This window comes from Carassius auratus, chromosome 9 (assembly GCF_003368295.1).
Source record: "Carassius auratus strain Wakin chromosome 9, ASM336829v1, whole genome shotgun sequence".
Classification (NCBI taxonomy): domain Eukaryota; kingdom Metazoa; phylum Chordata; class Actinopteri; order Cypriniformes; family Cyprinidae; genus Carassius; species Carassius auratus.
The window spans coordinates 32,181,323-32,200,726 of record NC_039251.1 but is presented as its reverse complement, the minus strand read 5'-3'; the positions used below and the strand labels follow the sequence as shown (position 1 = coordinate 32,200,726).

General features: G+C 41.5%; 2 protein-coding genes across 2 annotated transcripts; one reads left to right on the top strand and one right to left on the bottom strand.

Moving 5' to 3' along the window:
- The first annotated feature begins 4,827 nt into the window (after positions 1–4,827).
- LOC113108088 (gastrula zinc finger protein XlCGF8.2DB-like) lies at positions 4,828–5,787 on the top strand. Its single transcript, XM_026270904.1, has one exon. The coding sequence runs from the start codon at positions 4,828–4,830 to the stop codon at positions 5,785–5,787; it is 960 nt and encodes a 319-aa protein (XP_026126689.1).
- Positions 5,788–9,320: 3,533 nt separating this feature from the next.
- On the bottom strand, positions 9,321–18,631 carry LOC113109054 (immunoglobulin superfamily member 3-like). Its single transcript, XM_026272585.1, has 4 exons — positions 18,422–18,631; positions 17,718–18,101; positions 17,014–17,397; positions 9,321–9,702 (listed from the first exon to the last, which is right to left on the bottom strand). The coding sequence occupies exons 1-4, from the start codon at positions 18,528–18,530 to the stop codon at positions 9,491–9,493; spliced, it is 1,089 nt and encodes a 362-aa protein (XP_026128370.1). The 5' UTR covers positions 18,531–18,631; the 3' UTR covers positions 9,321–9,490.
- Between the last annotated feature and the right edge of the window lie 773 nt (positions 18,632–19,404).

The window sequence follows — 19,404 nt, the reverse complement described above, 5'->3', positions numbered from 1 at the left end:
TTAATGCTCCGCATTGGCTGTTTACACGCAGAAGAGATCTCATTCTTGGTGCTGGAGGAGTCTACTGCTGAGCTCATCCTGGGACGCCCCTGGTTGATCCAACATCAGCCCACCATTGACTGGAAATCTGGGGAGGTTCTTCGTTGGGGAGAAAACTGTACACATACCTGTCTAGCTCCAGTCAAGAGGAACCCGAAAACCCTATCTTCCCCCTCTTCTTCGTCTTCCGTGCTCAAACCCAAACTTCCAGTTTGTTCGACTTCAGTTGAGAGTCCAGAGGTCCAGCATCAAGTAGAGATTCCTGCTGAATACAGGGGGTTCCAGGATGTGTTCAGCAAGCAGTTGGCGACCAAGTTACCACCTCATCGGCCATGGGACTGCGCCATCGACCTGCTACCTGGAGCCACTCTACCTAAAGGCCGTATCTACCCTCTCTCCATCCCGGAACAGAAGGCCATGGAGGAGTATGTGAAAGAAGCCCTTCAGCAGCAGTTCATCCGTCCATCGGTTTCACCCGCCGCTTCCAGCTTCTTTTTCGTGGCTAAGAAGGATGGAGGCTTGAGACCATGTATTGATTACCGCCATCTGAACTCCCAAACGGTCAAATTTCGTTACCCCCTTCCTCTGGTCCCAGCAGCCCTGGAACAACTACGTGGGGCCCGTATATTCTCCAAGTTGGATCTGCGCAGTGCATACAACTTAATCCGTATCCGTCGGGGTGACGAGTGGAAGACTGCTTTCGTCACCCCTTCCGGCCACTATGAATACAGGGTAATGCCTTTCGGCCTATCCAACGCCCCTGCAATCTTTCAAAATTACATGAATGAAGTGTTCCGAGAGTACCTCAATAGATTTGTTGTAGTTTACTTGGATGATATCCTCATCTACTCATCATCACTTCCTGAACACAGACGCCATGTCACTCTGGTCCTGCAGAAATTGAGAGCCCATCAGTTGTTCCTGAAATTGCAGAAATGTGAATTTCACACCACGTCGGTACAGTTTTTGGGCTATATCATAAATCGGCATGGAGTGCAAATGGACCAGTGGAAGGTGGATACCATTCGGAACTGGCCGCAGCCCACTACTGTGAAAGAGCTTCAAAGATTCCTCGGATTTGCCAACTTTTATAGAAGATTCATCCATAACTACAGCATTATCAGTGCTCCTCTGACCTCCTCTTTTTTAAGGGCCAGACCAAGTCTCTATCCTTCTCCTCCGAAGCCATCCAAGCCTTCCAACAACTAAAAGACGCCTTTTCAACCGCTCCCGTCCTCGCCCATCCTAACCCAGATCTGCCATTCGTCGTCGAGGTTGATGCGTCTTCTACTGGAGTAGGAGCAGTCCTCTCCCAGCGGCAGGGTGAACCTTCCAGACTCCATCCATGTGCCTTCTTCTCCAAGAAGCTGTCCCCGGCGGAGCGAAACTATGACATCGGAAATCGGGAACTGCTTGCAATCAAGCTTGCCTTGGAAGAGTGGAGGCATTGGCTGGAGGGAGCCAATCACCAATTTCAAGTAATCACCGATCATCGTAATCTGGAATACCTCAAAGAAGCCAAGAGGCTCAATCCTCGTCAGGCCCGCTGGGCTCTCTTCTTCACCCGTTTTGATTTCGTTGTTACCTACCGACCCGGCTGTAAGAATGGAAAAGCTGACGCTCTCTCACGCCTCCATCATTCCTCGTCTGAGGAGTACCGCCCCGAACCCATTCTCCCTCCAGCCGTGTTCGCCTGTCCAATCCTCTGGGACATAGACGATCAAATATCCCAGGAAAACCGTCTCCATCCCGCTCCGCCGGGAGGTCCAGAGGGGCTCACCTTTGTACCTCAACAATTCCGCACCGCCCTTCTGGACTCTGCTCATACAGCTCCGGGCTCTGGACATCCAGGTAGCAGGCGTACCCTCTCGCTCCTCAGTCAACGGTACTGGTGGCCATCTATCTCCAAAGATGTCTCCCGGTTTGTCCAAGGGTGCTCAGTCTGTGCCATCTCTAACACGCCCAGAAAACTCCCGGAGGGTAAACTCGTACCTCTTCCTATTCCCCGTCGTCCATGGTCTCACCTTGGTGTAGACTTCATGACTGACCTTCCTAAATCTAACAACTTCACCTGTATTCTAGTTGCAGTGGATCGGTTCTCGAAGGCTTGCAAGCTGATCCCCTTACCTGGACTCCCTACCGCCTTTGAGACCGCGGAGGCTTTGTTCCATCATGTTTTCAGAAATTTTGGAATTCCCGAAGATATAGTATCGGATAGGGGTCCGCAGTTCATATCTCGAGTATGGCAAGCCTTCTTCCGACTACTTGGGGTGACTGTTAGTCTCTCCTCAGGATACCACCCTCAGACGAACGGCCAGACTGAGCGGAAGATCCAGGAGATAGGACGGTACCTCAGGTCATATTGCCACCAGTACCAGGACAGCTGGAGTCGCTACCTCCCCTGGGCTGAATACGCCCAGAATTCTCTCAGGCAATCCACCACCGGGCTCACTCCTTTTCAATGTATCCTGGGTTTTCAACCTCCTCTATTCCCTTGGTCTGGGGAGCCCTCGGAGGTTCCAGCCGTTGACTATTGGTTCCATCAGAGCGAGAGGGTATGGGACTCAGCTCACGTTCACCTCCAACAGGCAGTGCGAAGGCACAAAACCCAAGCCGATCGTCGACGGACAGACCCTCCCCAGTACCAACCGGGTCAGAAGGTGTGGCTTTCAACCCGTGACATCCGCCTTCGCCTGCCCTGCCGTAAGCTGAGTCCCCGATACATCGGACCATTTACCGTGCAGAGGCAGCTGAATGAAGTCACTTACAGGCTCAACCTTCCACCTCATTACAAGTTTTCACCTTCATTCCACGTCTCCTTGTTAAAGCCTTTCATTGACCCTGTCACTTCTCCTCCCTCAGATCCAGGACCTAGGGACTTACCTCCTCCTCCCGTTCCAGTAGAAGAGGAGCCTATCTACCGTGTCCGCAACATCATGGATTCGCGGCGACGAGGCCCCCGGCTAGAATACCTAGTAGACTGGGAGGATTATGGCCCCGAGGAACGCTCATGGGTACCCCGCGAAGATATCCTGGACCCAACCCTCCTCACCCAGTTTCATGCAGACCATCCTGATCGTCCTGCACCCAGAGGTCGTGGTAGGCCTCGCCGTCGCCAATACCCCTCTTCTCAAGCGTCAAGAGCCGCCTCGGGAGGGGGGGTACTGTCAGGATTCCACCATCATCATCACTCCCTCCACCCACTCGCTCGTCATCCCCTGAATATTAATTGTCATCACCTGCATCTCTTCATCCTCATCACCGTCACCTGCTATCCTTCATCACTGCTCACCCTTATATACCCGCCTCAACCTTCAGTCTCCGTCTGATCTCGTCATTACATGGCTTACAGACTCTGTCTCAACACTCACCTGAGAATCCGCGAATCTTCTGGGAACCCTCAAAGATTGGTCCGTCTTCTTCTGCCTTCAGTCCTCCTTCGGTGATCCCACTTCCACTTCCTGTGATTAGAGATCGTTCAGTAAATCAATATTGGTCCATACTCGCTCTCATTCTGATATTCCCGTCTGGTTCGGAGCATTCTGCAAATAAAACTCTCAAACTGACCATCCTGTCTGCCTCCTGTCTCGTCCGTGACATGTATAACATGTTCAAGATTATCATTCAAATGCTATTTTTCTTAATTGTATTAACACTCACAGTCAAGACACTTACGATTGCATTTTCATTCAGTGTCCCGCAATGAATGTAGCAAAATTCAATGTGTACATTGAAAATGCATTCCGAGCAGATCACGTGTCCGCCCCCTCGCACCATGTCAATCACTGCATGAACAAGGCGGGCCTTGCAGAAGGTCAAGAGACTCAAGATTCGAGAGGATTCAAGTGAGAGAACATGGACAAGACCGTTGGCCTGTACACGTTTTGATCATTTCGGTTTATGGCATCAATATTTCATTCGCTCTTGTGGGCGGAGCTGAAACGCTGCTTTCATCTGATTGGCCGAATCGCTCAATCGTCAGCTCGGTCTTTTCATTCTTTCAGACAAGAATAAGAGTCAGTGCGCGTGAAGCACTGTAATTTCTGAAACCACCGCTCACTGTTAATTAGCATAATATTTGAATCAGATGTAGCTGGGCACATAATTCATGCTGCCGTGACCTGCAAATTATTTCTAGGTTGTAGTATTGTATGAATATTGTCCCACTAATAAATACAGTGCAACTCCAACCTTGAGCTGAGACATCAAATGCCAGGAAAAATACATTTCACCCTTGTAGGAGCCCTGCATAAAGTTTAGGCTCTGGTAAATATCTTCTAGCTAGGCCATATGATAATGTATTTGATATTTAAATATTGCTTTCAAAAATTTTATATAAGTCCTTACTTTAACCAAGAGCTGATTGAAAGGACTTGTCAGTTCATATTTAATTATATGTAATTAGTTATACTGCAAGAGGCATTTTTATTTTTTAATTTATGTTTTATTATTATGTTTATTTAGAATAAATATGTGGATTCCCCCCCATCCGAGTAGGCAATGACTGCCATTCAATACTGCCCTTTAATTGCACCTGTAATAAATGTTTCACTGTACACTGAAAAATAAAAATGGATGTAAAAATAATTTTATTTTAGAAATTGAATCAATTTCACAAATAATTATAAAGAATTAGCAAGTGGTATATTGAATTACTAAAATAGATTTATTTGGCATAAAAAAATTGTTTTGTGTGTGACAGCATATAATCAGACTAAACTATAAGTTTTATTAATGTTTTTTTGTCATTAGATGTGATGGCTTTTGTTCTGCTCTGAGTAATCCGACATGTCTCACTCTTCCAAGCCTCGATCCCATCCTTGTGGCCTTTGCGACAAATCTTTTGCCCAGATATCCATGCACACCAGACACCAGCAGCTGCACACCTCTCGCCTGGTTCTACATAAACGCACCCATGCTGCAGAGAAGCCTCATACCTGTCGGCTTTGCTCCAAGACCTTCATCTCGTTGGCTCACCTTGCCTTGCACCTGCGCTCGCACAGCGGAGAGAGGAAGTACAAATGCAGTGCATGTTCCAAAATGTTCATGCAATCGTCCCAGCTTATGCGCCACAAGACCATCCACACTGGTGAGAAACCCTTCAAATGCCCAGATTGCAATAAGTGCTTCGGCCGTGCCTCACACCTGAAAACCCACCGTAGGCTCCACACTGGTGAAAAACCCTTCAAATGCACACAGTATGAAAGGGCTTTTACGCAAAAGGACGGACTTATTACACACTTGCGCTTGCATACAGGTGAGCGCCCTTTTAAGTGTGAGAAATGTGGCAAGGCCTTCCGTACGTCAGCCCACCTGCTTAACCATCAGGCTCTGGAGCTGGGAGAGGGAAGATACACCTGTGCCACGTGCAACAAGGGCTTCAGGTCTGTGTCCATGCTAAAACAACATGAGAAAAGCCACCAGGGCAGCGGGATGCTGTGTTGTAGCGTGTGCTCGGGGGCCTTCGCTCATTCCTCCTATCTGCAGCTCAAACTGCACTTGCAAAACGGAGAGCAGCTTTTCCATTGCAAGGTGAGCAACACAATCTTTGTGAAGATGTCCACTTTTGAGAAACACTGCAGAAAACATCAGACAGAGATGGACGGATGTGAGGACAGGGAAGTAAAAGAGGAAGACGATCCCCCATTTGAGCTGCATACTGCTGTGTCCCCAACGCCTTCGACATCAGAAGTCAACACACGCTCCAAAACAAGAGCCAAAATTAAGAGTACAACCGAAAGCTCTTAAGAATTGAAAGGTATAACATTCACGCAATGTCTTTCTGTATTTGTGATGTATGACATAAAATACGCTTTCATCTGCTCTTAGTTTTGTAAAATAATAAAGATAATTCTCTGCATGCATGCAATACAGTCTTATAGACCATGCACAGTTGTACAAAAACATGCCTTTGCACATTTTTTTTACATTTAACTTAATTTAATGATTTTTTTTTTATCTTATCAAAAAGTGGTGTAATTCTATATCTTATCAGCTTTGAAGATACAGGGGATGCATCATTATACTACATACAGTTACCTTACTTGGAACAAATTCTTTAGTTGTTAAACCCCATCAAAAATACTAAAACTTACTACTACACGTATTATATCTGAAACTGTAAGAGAATTGAGACAAACACAAAATGTGAACCCTCAGAAAGCTTCACGGTAATGAAAGGCTTTTGCTTCTAAGAATGTAATAGCCATTCAGCAGATATCAGCACAGAAAATGTGGAAAAACATTCAGAACGGGCCAAGCCTTATGCACAAATCATTTCATAATGCACAATTTGTTACATTTATGTTTAAGTAATAGAGTAATAATATAGGTGTGCAATCAGCTACATGCAACTGACAAATATAGAGAATATATAAATGCTTGCATATAAATCGACAATACATAGATGCTTGGACAATCCATGCAGGGTTATCATAATCCACAATGTGTTCTGCAGTAAAAATGTTTGATTATACTGTTCGCACAGAATAGATGTTTAACATTTATTTAAAATAAAAAAGTGAAATATTGTTTAAATGGATTTCTGTGGTTGTTTCTGTTTTTCAGTGGAACTTGATGTTTATTATTGCTGTTAGAGAGCCACACAAGGCAGCATCTGTGACTGCATCCGCCTGGGTGTCATCATATCCAAGCAGAATGTGTTATCTGTGACAGAATCACAACCAGTTTTCTGGTTCTTTTGACAGAGAAAACATAGAAGAAACAATGAATTTTCAACTCTACACACAGTTTTATGTAAACACTTTTTTAGCCAGTTGAATACAAAAAAACTCACTCAAACTTTTGAACTGTGACCTGTTTCATTTTCAGTGGCATCATTTTAAACATGTTGTCTAATCTTAGGGCATGAGCATATAATGCGTGGCATTTATTTTGTTATTTTCCACAAGTTTGTTCTGGAAAACAACAAAAACAAACAAACAAAAAAAATGTTGTTTTACAAGTAGGTGGTGATGGTGATTATCTGCCCTCACTCAAACTTTGCTATGTTCAAACAGCTTTATGTTAAATACAATGAGTTAACATTTGTCCAAGTGCCTCCTTCCGATTCTTTAACTGAACTATGAGCAACGAATAGTGTGTCTCTTGTGTGCCCTTATAATGTTATTGCTCGGTTACAACACTAGATGGCGCTAGGTGAATGGTAAGGTGATGGACATTCATTCTTTGGGGCCCTTAAGCAAAAATGGCCTCTTTAATAAAAGAGAATGGAATATCATGATGTTGGTTACACTATAAGGACACACATTACTAAATGAATCACTTTAATTATTTAGCTCATAAATCACAGTTAGCAAACAACCTTTGTGTAGTCATAACCTGCAGTAGCAGATTCCAGTGCACATGTGATGCAGACTGTATAGCAGTGGTTCCCAATCCTGGAGAACCTCCAACACTGCACACTTTTGGTGTCTTTCTTATCTGACCCAGACATTTGAGGTCTTGGAGTCTTCACTGCTGAGCTGATGAGTTGAATCAGGTGTGTTTGAATAGGGAGACATCTCAAATGTGCAGTGTTGGGGTTCTCCAGGACCAGGATTGGGAGCCACTGCTGTATAACATGGTATGAAATCACTGGATGCTGTGAGGACACTTTTCACCACTAGAGAGTGATGTGTATCCATACCTTCAGTATGATGCAATATTCTTTTGAGAAACAAAGTGAAGTAAACGTCTTAAATATAACTTTTTTTGTGTGTGAACATAAGGTTCTTATATAGTCTCTCTCCATAAGGGACTCTATTTTTTAAACAAACTATATAAGTATTTCAACAAAAAGATATAAGCAGAAGTAGAAAATGTGGTTATGCAGAAAACATGTTTGTGGCTATAACTAAATTTGCAGATACAGTGCTGTGTGAAATACATGAAAAGTTGTTTTCTTTTACACCATAAAAAAGCGTATAGATACTGGAACATTTTTTGGGTCGTAGTGTGTGAAAGACAATAACAGTATAAAAATATATATTTTTATTTTATTATATATATATATATATATATAACGTAGTTATAATCCATTTATTGTCTATTGTAAATTTTTGAGCATAGAACATTTTCAAATCCAACTGTAGCAAATCTTGAATGCTTTGAAAATCAGACTTATGTTTGGTCTCTCTCTTTTTTTTTAAGCAGACTCTAAAAGTGTAAAAGGTTATAAAAAGTGAAAAAGAAAAATACTATTTGACCAAATACAATTTTTTTTTTTTTACATTTCATATGAAATATATTTTCTAAAAAACATTTTACGATTAAAAATCTAAAACTACAATTCTAAATAAGGTGTGTCCGAATGTGGGGCTGACATCTCAGACAAGCTTTTATTTAGGTGCAGTACCATACATTGACTGAAGAGGGTTAAACAGATTCCAAAATCGATTACAAAACACATTTAAAAACTACACACATTTATCATAAACCATGACATGGCTTTCTTCTGTCCAGGGTTCCCATGGCAAAAAAGTGACAGTAAACTGGCTTTAAAAACCAAATGTCTTTTAGTGGTTTCAGTCATGCGCTGTGCTTTTGCAAAGAAAGCATTTTCCTCTTTGACTTCATTGTGAGATCAGCCCAACAGTCTTGAGCAAAAAAAAAAAAAAAAAAAAAAAAAAAAAACCCACAACCACTGCATAGTGATTGCTAAACAGATCTGCTCAGAGCATCTTGACTTCCCGTCTACCATGGAAATGTCTACACAGCATGTGCGGTGATTGCTGTTGCTATTGAACTGCCCATGAATAAGTAAAACGAGTGAAAAAGTAAATGTCATAAACTGAACTGCATTCAATTGAAAATATGGCATCATCAGAACTATAACTTCAATTTTATTATAGCCATGTTATGTATACAGCACAATTAAAATGTGAACTCTATAATAATATGCAATTACAACTGCAAAAACCAAGTAAAAAAAAAATATATACAAATTGGAAAACATGTTTCTTATGTTTTTATGTTGACTTCGAAGACTGTGCAAACAAACAAACTGCTGGCACATTTTTTTTTTCTTTCACTCAGCAGAAATTAGCATGGAGAGGTTGCATTAAAAAATATCATTCTCAAAAAACAAAGAGCAAAACTAAGCGAGGTAAAATGCAACCTACGATACATGAAATATGTTTTCAGGACAGATTAATGAATAGTTAAGAGTACGAAACGAAACTCAAGAGATGCTCAAACCGTAAAGACAAGGCTGTTACATCTGTCATGCTCATATAAACAAACACTCTTGTTTAGTATGTATGTAAAATCAAGTCCCTGAAACAAAACCATAAACACTGGTTTAAATATTCTTCTTATCTTGCCTCATAATAAATGGATTTATAGCAATGCAAATACATTATCCTTAAATGTAGGGGTAAGTTAACTTTGAAAATAGATATCCCTCAGTAACAACATTTTGTGTATGTAATTGCGTATTACTGCACTAATACTAGGAATGATCCTCTGCAACACAAGTCCCTTCAGGTAGAGGAGTAAGGGGGTTATTTTCAGCCCAAAGACTGTCTTTCTTCTTCTTCAGTTCAGAATTCCTCTTGTGATCCTTTATCAACAACAATATTATGACCAAAACAAGAAAGCAAATCAGAGGAATGGTGACTCCCAGTGCCGTTCCCAACGGGTCTGTCTGTTTTTTAGAATCACCTGAGGAGACCAATTAAATGTTAGAATTAGCTTTTAGATATAAGATTTATGGATACACATGCTTTAAGTGATTTTAAAAATATTATTAGAGTTAGTGTTAGTGTCATTATGTCACTTCCTGCATCTCCAGAGTGATTAGTCAATTACAACTAAAGTGCATTACTCAAAATGTGTACAGGTGCATCTCAGAAAAATGTGAATATCATGAAAAAAGGTATTTATTTTTTGTAATTTAATTTAAAAAAGCAAACTTTCTTATATTCTAGATGCAGTGCACACAATTATTATTATTTTTTTTTAAATTCAGATCAATCAATCAATCACCTTTATTTATATAGTGCTTTAAACAAAATACATTGCGTCAAAGCACTGAACAACATTCATTTGGAAAACAGTGTCTCAATAATGCAAAATGACAGTTAAGGCAGTTCATCATTGAATTCAGGTATGTCATCTCTGTTCAGTTTAAATAGTGTCTGTGCATTTATTTGCAATCAAGTCAATGATATCGCTGTAGATGAAGTGATGGTTATGATTTACAGCTTAGGAAAATAAAAAGTTCAGTATCTCAAAAAACACTTTAGCACCTGCCCACAGTGCCAAAACCACTTCCAAGTGGTTTGATGACCATAATATATTACTGCGATTGATTGGCCAGTCAACTCACCTGACCTGAACCTCACAGAGAATCTATTGGGTACTGTGAAGAGGAAGATAAGTAACATCTGACAAAATATACAGAGGAACTGAAGGCCACTATCAAAGCAATTCAGTAATGCCTCAGCAGTGCCACAGACTAAACACCTCCATACCACACCACATTAATGCAGTAATTTGTGTAAACATTTCCAACCAAGTACTAAGTGCATAATTGGAGAACTTGAACATTTCTGTTTAGAATATATATATATATATATATATATATATATATATATATATATATATATATATATATATATATATATATATATATATAATGTGTGAATATATGTATGTATGTATTTATTTATTTATTATAACTATTATAATATAGAATTAAAACTAAAAAAAACTCTTGAAATATTTCAGTTTGTGTGCAATGAATCTAGAATATAAGAAGGTTTGCTTTTTTGAAATCAGTTACAAAAAATAAAGAACTTTTCCAGATTTAGATCATCTGATCCTTTGAAAAAAATGTCCAGTGCCTGGAATCCCCAGGTGTACAAGACCCTAGACCTGATATTAGTCCTAAACCTAACCCTTAAATCTGACTGGGTGGTCTGATTAGACAGAATAACTTAGTGACTAAAGCCCAGTGGTAGTTATCAAATCGCTTACATGTAGCCAGTGGGACTTTAGGACCCAGGAATGAGCAGTAAGGGCTTAAATGTAGAAGGTCTTAAGGGCATGTCTTGCGCTTTGTTGGTGGCTTAGACAGGAAACAGAGGGGAGTGGAACCACGAGTATAAGTGCGTATAGGCAGCCAGGTGTTGGCGTCCCACGTGTGGAAGTGTATGTGTGCATGCGGTCACCAGTAACTGAATGGTGGAAGTGTTTTTGAGTGTAACGCCGGCAGTATGCTTTCCTTAAAGGGTGTGGTGTTGACGTGAGTCGTGAGATGTGGTGGGGTGAATATAATCTGGTTTATTTTGTAGAAGGGGCGGGTAAACAGTAAACTCGTGTCCAGGTGCGTATAGTCAAAAAGACATTGAGACGGTCCCCTGCTTTACGCATGGAATATATTTAGATCCCATGTTTTTTTTTTAACAGACTGTGCTGGTGTTACAGGGTGTGTTGCTGCTGTGTGTTGGTGCAGGCGGTCTAGCCTAAAGTGTAGGCCATCATTATACCAGGTTCCGTGTGTGCCTTCATCCTTGCGCACTGGCTGGTGCGCGCTCCGGCATTTGTGTGTTTAGTGCAAGCCTCTGTGTGGACTATCGTCAACTTTACGCTAAAACCGACGTGATGCTTTAACATTACCAAGAATTGAAGAGTCACTGGATGCACTCTCTGGAGCAACGCTATTTGACAATGCAAAAATGATGTTTTGTACCCAATTTGGCCTCTGTGAATTTAATCGAATGCCATTTGGTTTGTGCAATGTGCAGGGAACTTTCCAACGCTTAATGGAGAGGATTTTATGGCGACCAAAGTTTCCATTCGTTGTTACTTGGACGATGTGGTCATTTTTTTCTACCTCTTTCCAGGAGCACCTACGGCAGTTGAAGTTGGTTTTGGACCGACTATGGCAATATGGGCTGAAGCTAAAGCTCAGTAAGTGCCATTTCTTCAAGTCAGAAGTTAAGTACCTGGGGCATGTAATATCAGCTAAGGGTGTCTCTACAGACCCAGATAAAATCAGTCCAGTCAAAGATTGGAAGACCCCAACAACAGTCGGGCAACTGAGGTCGTTTTTAGGCTTTGCCTCTTACTATCGTCGTTTTGTTGAGTGATTCGCAAAATATGCAGCCCCCCTCCACAAACTAGTGTCAAAGTTGCAGCCATGGCGAAAAAGACCATCTCCATCTTGATCTGGCAGCTCTTTGCATAGCTACTGGGATTGGAGCTGTGAATAAGCGTTTAAGACATTAAAAGATAAGCTGGTCAGTGCACCGGTTTTGGGATATGGGGATTTCAGCAGGCCTTTTTAATGGAGGTTGATGCCAGTAGCTTGGGTTTGGGGGCGGTGTTGTCCCAGGAGCAGGGGGGTGCAACACTGCCCTATAGCTTATGCAAGCTGTGGCCTGCGACTTACAGAAAAGAACATGTCCAACTATAGAGCAATGAAATTGGAGTCACTTGCCCTGAAATGGGCTGTAATTGAAAAATTTAGAGAATATCTCATTGGGGTTCCATAACCCTTTCTGTTACCTTCAAACGGCAAAGCTTGGAGCTGTAGAACAGCGTTGGGCATCACAGTTGGCTTTGTTTAATTTTAAAGTGGTGTATAGGCCAGGGTCCACCAACAAAAATGCGGACACCCTATCAAGATTGCCAGATGATCCGTCCCCTTGCTCGATGGATGAGGTGGCAGCTGGAATTATTATTCCCGCAGAGATCCAAAGCCACTCATTGGAGCCTGGTAGGTCATGGTTGACCACCTCTTCCGCCATCGAGGCCATTCCCCACCGGAAAAGGGTGGACTTAAAAAGTCTGCAGATTTTAGATCCAGTGATTAGTGCCTTTAGACAATACTGGCAATCAGGCGTACCCCCTACAGGAATTGAGCGAGCACAGGAACCACCCACTGTTGTGGAGTTAGTTCGACAGTGGGCCCGGATCCAGGAGAAAGACGAGGTGCTGTATCGTGCCACCCATGAGCCTGGAGGATGGGAGCCATGCTTGTAGCTGCTGGTACCACAAGTTTTACAGACAGAGGTGCTAACTACTCTGCGTGATAACCATGGGCATCAGGGGGTGGAGCGTACCACCAGCCTGGTCCAGCAGCGTGGTTTTTGGCCATTTATGCATCGAGACATTGAACAGTGGTAGAAAAACTGACCGGTGTGTAACTGCCAAAGCAGTACAACCAAAAATCAGGACTTTCATGGGAAGCCTAATGGCTTCCAGGCCCTTGGAAATCCTTGCATTAGATTTAGCGGTCTAGTGATGGATTTGAACACCTGTTAGTGATCACAGATGTGTTTCCCAAGTATACACAGGCTTTCCCTACACCAGACCAAAAGTCAGGAACGGTGGTCAAAGTACTGACAGAAAAGTGGTTCTATAATTATGGTGTCCCGCAACGTATTCACACTGATCAAGGGAAACAATTTGAGGGAGAACTTCTCAAACATCTGTGACAGCTGTATGGGATAGAAAAGTCTTGCACAAGTCCATATCACCCAGCAGGCAATGGACAGTGTGAGAGATTCAACAGAACCCTGCACAATCTTTTGCGCACACTGCCTGCAACAAAGAAGAGGCGGTGGCCAGTCCACTTACCTCATGTAGTATTTGCATACAACACCACGGTTCACCAGTCTACCGGAAATTCTCCTTACGAGCTAATGTGTGGCTGTAAGCCCCACCTACCAATAGACTCCCTCCTCGGTGTGGAGAAGGATAAGTCAGTGGAGGGAGGGGTAAGCGATTGGGTCGATGAACATCAGAAACACTTGGCTTCAGTCTATAAGGATGCTCGGGAGCACTTAGAAGTGGCAGCCATCTGTAGGGGACGTGGTGTTCCAAACACTGTCCCTAATCATCCCAAGGTAGACATAAGATCCAAGATATATGGGACTCCATTCCCTATGTAGTGGTTTGGTGTCTGGATGACGTGGTGACATTGTATAAAATCAAGCCGTGAGACCAGGCGGGCTTAGAGAAAAATATTCACCGAACCAAATTAAGACCCCTTCCACCCAAGGTGAACTCCCCCCCCCCCCCACCAATGGTGTCTACTGTTGCACCCTTAGAAGAGGATAGTACTGTCCCTGATGACTCGGCCATGCCAATGTATGAAGAGTTGTCTGGTGACTGGGTAATAGTAAGACAAGAGATCCCACTACAAAGGGTAATTCATTCACCAGTGACCCAGGAAAATAACCCTTCAACACCCTCGGTTGTACAGGAGGAGATGGGCCTGGAATTGGTCAGGCGAACTCACGTTCAACAGCGCATCACCATCCTAATCCTTTTAACCTACCCTGGTCGGTGGTGTAACAATAGTTACAAGTGGAGAAGTCTATAGTCCAAGCAGTCTTCAGTGCTACGGTATTGTCTAATGTCTCGCCACATGTGGCGCTTGGTTCTGGCAGTATGAGCATGGTCACCGGGACGGTGATATTTGTAAAAGGGGGTAGATGTAGCCAGTGGGACTTTAGGACTCAAGAATGAGCAGTAAGGGCTTAAATGTAGGAGGTCTTAAGGGCGGATCTTGCGCTTTGTTGGCGGCTTAGACAGGAAACGGAGGGTAGTGGAACCATGAGTATAAGTGAGTATAGGCAGCCAGGTATTGCCGTCCCACGTGTGGAGGTGCATGTGTGCATGTGGTCACCAGTAACTGAATCGTGGAAGCTACTCACATTGGTGTTGATGTGAGTCGTGAGATGTGGTGGGGTGATTTTTATGTGGTTTATTTTGTATAAGGGGCAGGTAAATGGAGTATATGTATATCACATGTTTTTTTGTTTTTTTTTTACAGACTGTGCTGGCGTTACAGGGTGTGTTGCTGCTGTGTGTTGGTGCGGGCGGTCTAGCCTAAAGTGTAGCTTGTCATTATACCAGGTTCTGTGCGTTCCTTCATCCGTGTGCACTGGCTGGTGCAAAGCACTTTATGGTTGATGCAGTGTAACCTCGATTTCTGACGTTGGTGTGCTGAACCTTTTTGGAGCCTTGTACTCATGGTGAATTAAAGGTTGATCCCTGTCAAAATTGAGCACTGTGGTCCGGCCCAACATTATTTAGTGTAGATTTTCATATGAATATTGGTCTCTGAGAATTCATGTAAGTGCTTCTGATGTATTACTGTCATTAATGGTTGGTTTTATCATAAATAAATGTTTATCTTGCTTTTGTTATGTCAGCCTTCAGTTGTTTTATTCACTTAGCGTGGGGTATATCTTTATTCTGGGGTACTAGTTGGGTCTCCCATCCCAGTCCAATTAATGGGAGTGGCAGTTATAATATATGTGGGATAGATCAATCTGGATTAGTTAATACTGTAAGGCCACATACAGAAGGGAATCTCTACAGTGGTGGACAGTAACAGAGTAGCTTTACTTCGTTACTGTACTTAAGTAAATTTTTCAAGTATCTGTAATTTACTGGAGCAGTTTTATTTTGAGTAACTTTTACTTTTACTTCACTACATTCCAAAGCATAAGATCGTACTTTTAACTTCACTACATTTCATAAAACATTTAATTACTCCCTATAATATATCACATGCTCCAACATGCAGAAGCGGTGTCTGATTCATCACGAACGTACTGAATCATTTCAAAATAAACTTTTAAATCGTATCGCAAATCGCACCAAATGATTAATTTACGAATTAGAATTATCCGATTGCAGCTATTCTGGAGTCGACCACTGACTGTTTCAAATGAACCGTTTAGTGCGAGTCTACAGAAGTAAGAACTGGGAGATCTTGTGAGTGCGCTTGCGTCTGATGTTGCTAAAAGTAAGTTATTAATGTCGAACTTTAGGATTAATTATTGCAACTAAAAATAATATTTAGGTCAAAATTGTCAGTTGTTTGGGAACTAAATGCATTGTAAAGAATAATCTATTTAAGTCCACTGAAATGCTCGAATGCAGACGATGCAGACACATCAATCAGCGTCTCTGTGTTTTAAGTAAAATAAAATAAAAAACCCACACATTAAAATAATGCAGATTAAATAAAAAATAACTTGTGCACGTTAAAATTCCCCGTTGCCATAATGTTAACAGTTTTATTAAAATGCTACCATCCATGTCCTATGTGACGTCTGTTTTTATAGTGTTTATCAACAGTAACATTATACATATTTATATTGTTTGGATTAACTAGAGGAGTAGACAGGCATGAATGTTTATTCATAACCGTACTGAAAAAAAGTAAATATGTCTAGCTAACAAGCTTGCTGGTGCTAAGTTGAGGTAATATTTATAAATAATGTCCAAATATTTTTATTCAACCACCTATATATATATATATATTGATATGTAGATTACATCTGGGGAGAAAAGAAAGGATGTGATGTTCAGAACATGGTAACTACAGTAATTATCAAAGAGATGCACCCCATTTGGCCAGGGGTGTTTTTAAACCACAGACAAGGTTTGAGAAGGAAAAAGTCATTATGAAAATATAATTATATTTTCCTTAAAATGTTCTTCCTAACTTCAGGCCTTATTATCATGTCATATATAACTTTGATGTTCTGTAAAACAACAAACTTTAAAATACTTTGTTCTTACTGGTGAAAATCAGATGGTCATCTCTGTTTTCTCTCAGGTACATCACAGTGTATGCTTCACAGTGAACATCACTCTCATCAGCGTAGTCAATATCAACAACAAAAATATATCTTGACTACATATAGTGGTTATTTTGGAAAAAATCCCAGGTATTTTGAGCAGTAGGATTATAAAAAATATTTGCTAATATAAAATTAAATTTAGTAGCCTATATAAAATTCCAAACATCTATCTTTTTTACCTAAGTACATAAAAAATCGAGTACTTTTGTACTTTCTCTTGAGTAAAATTGAAAAAGGAGTACTTTTACTTTTACTGGAGTAATATTTTATTATACGTATCTGTACTTTTACTCAAGTACTTGATTTGTGTACTTCGTCCACCACTGATTCTCTAAAAACATGGTGCATTCTGGATAGTTACCTTCAGTGTGAACATAGATGGAGAGCTCTCCAGATTTATCTGAAGCCAATTTCTTCCAGGTGTTAGCAGTTAGAAGCCACTCCTCAACCTGACAGTAGTATTGCCCAATATCAGTGGGGCTGATCTGTAGCACAGTCAGTTTATAGTGTGTGGCAAGTGGTCGTCCAAACAGAAGATTTTTATCAGGAATTGCACTGTGTAAGGTACCGTCATGCCTGGCAGAGAACATGATGAGTGGTCCATCTTCCTGAACCTTGAACCAGGTGACCTCAAAGACAGACGCATCACTGGATTGTGAGTCAATGACACAGTCAATGGTGAAAGAAGTCTGATCGTTTGTAATGTTGATCATCCGATTGTTCTTCTGAACATGCAGTTTACTTTCTGTTTAAATTAAACACAAATTCAAAGATCAATCAACAAGAACAAAACATACAGACACCTCTAAAGGAAGATCCTATGTTGATTGTCACAAGCAATATGACAGGGTTTTGAAAATCAATGGTTAGACTGCACTTAGAGGTTAAACATGGAATCCCCAGGTGTACAAGACCCTAGCCCTGACATTAGTCTTAAACCTAACCCTTAAATCTGACTGGGTGGTCTGATTAGACAGAATAATTTAGTGACTTAAGCCCAGTGGTAATTATCAAATCACTTACAGCAGGGATTCTTTAAAAACATGCTGCATTCTGGATAGTTACCTTCAGTGTGAACATAGATGGAGAGCTCTCCAGATTTATCTGAAGCCAATTTCTTCCAGGTATTAGCAGTTAGAAGCCACTCCTCAACCTGACAGTAGTATTGCCCAATATCAGTGGGGCTGATCTGTAGCACAGTCAGTTTATAGTGTGTGGCAAGTGGTCGTCCAAACAGAAGATTTTTATCAGGAATTGCACTGTGTAAGGTACCGTCATGCCTGGCAGAGAACATGGTGAGTGGTCCTTCTTCCTGCACCTTGAACCAGGTGACCTCAAAGCCAGACGTATCACTGGATTGTGAGTCAATGACACAGTCAATGGTGAATGAAGTCTGATCGTTTGTAATGTTGATCATCCGATTGTTCTTCTGAACACTCAGTTTACTTTCTGTTTAAATCAAACCCAAATTCAAAGATCAATCAATAAGAACAAAACATACAGACACCTCTAAAGAAAGATCCTATGTTGATAGTCACAATCAATATGACAGGGTTTGGAAAATCAATGGTTAGTCTGCACTTACAGATTAAACATGGAATCCCCAGGTGTACAAGACCCTAGCCCTGACATTAGTCTTAAACCTAACCCTTAAATCTGACTGGGTGGTCTGATTAGACAGAATAATTTAGTGACTAAAGGCCAGTGGTAATTATCAAATCACTCACAGCAGGGATTCTCTAAAAACATGGTGCATTCTGGATAGTTACCTTCAGTGTGAACGTAGATGGAGAGCTCTCCAGATTTATCTGAAGCCAATTTCTTCCAGGTGTTAGCAGTTAGAAGCCACTCCTCAACCTGACAGTAGTATTGCCCCATATCAGTGGGGCTGATCTGTAGCACAGTCAGTTTATAGTGTGTGGCAAGTGGTCGTCCAAACAAAAGGTTTTTATCAGGAATTGCACTGTGTAAGGTACCATCATGCCCGGCAGAGAACATGGTGAGTGGTCCTTCTTCCTGAACCTTGAACCAGGTGACCTCAAAGACAGATGTATCACTGGATTGTGAGTCAATGACACAGTCAATGGTGAATGAAGTCTGATGATTTGTAATGTTGAGCATTTGATTGTCCTTCTGAACACGCAGTTTTCTTTCTGTTTAAATTAAACACAAATTCAAAGATCAATCAACAAGAACAAAACATACAGACACCTCTAAAGGAATATCCTATGTTGATAGTCACAAGCAATAAGACAGGGTTTGGAAAATCAATGGTTAGTCTGCATTTAGAGATTAAACATGGACAAAATGTAAATGATTGCATTACCGATACTGCGAACTGTGACTGTAGTAGTGCCTGACTGGGCAAGTGCCATTGGTTTCCACTGGCCATTGCAATCATGCTGGTACTGCTCAACTCTGCACTGGTAGCCTCCACTATCACCTATATCAGAGTTTAATACTGCCAGACAGAAAGTATCAGAATTAGGTCTGGAGAAGCGTAACCTGTCCTGATTCTCTGTATGGTACTGTAGACGACCATCATGAGAGTAGGACAGTAATGGTATCCCACTAGTTGACCCTGGTCTATTAAACACCCATCTGAGACTGTAGTGATGAGTAGGGTCATCTTTTTCTATATTCAGGGAGCATTCAAGATCAAACTGCTCTCCTTCTTTGATGTCAAGATTATTGTCTTTCTTGTCCATGGTAAAGCTGAAATTTTTTTGTTGATCCTCAGTGTCAACATGGA

Coding starts and splice junctions, on each gene's coding strand:
- LOC113108088 (XM_026270904.1), top strand. CDS start 4,828: ATGTCTCACTCTTCCAAGCCTCGATCCCATCCTTGTGGCCTTTGCGAC.
- LOC113109054 (XM_026272585.1), bottom strand. CDS start 18,530: ATGGGGCAATACTACTGTCAGGTTGAGGAGTGGCTTCTAACTGCTAAC. Junction 18,102..18,421: donor CATCTACGTTCACACTGAAG/GTAACTATCCAG, acceptor TGATTTAAACAG/AAAGTAAACTGAGTGTTCAG. Junction 9,703..17,013: donor CATCTATGTTCACACTGAAG/GTAACTATCCAG, acceptor TGGTCTCCTCAG/GTGATTCTAAAAAACAGACA.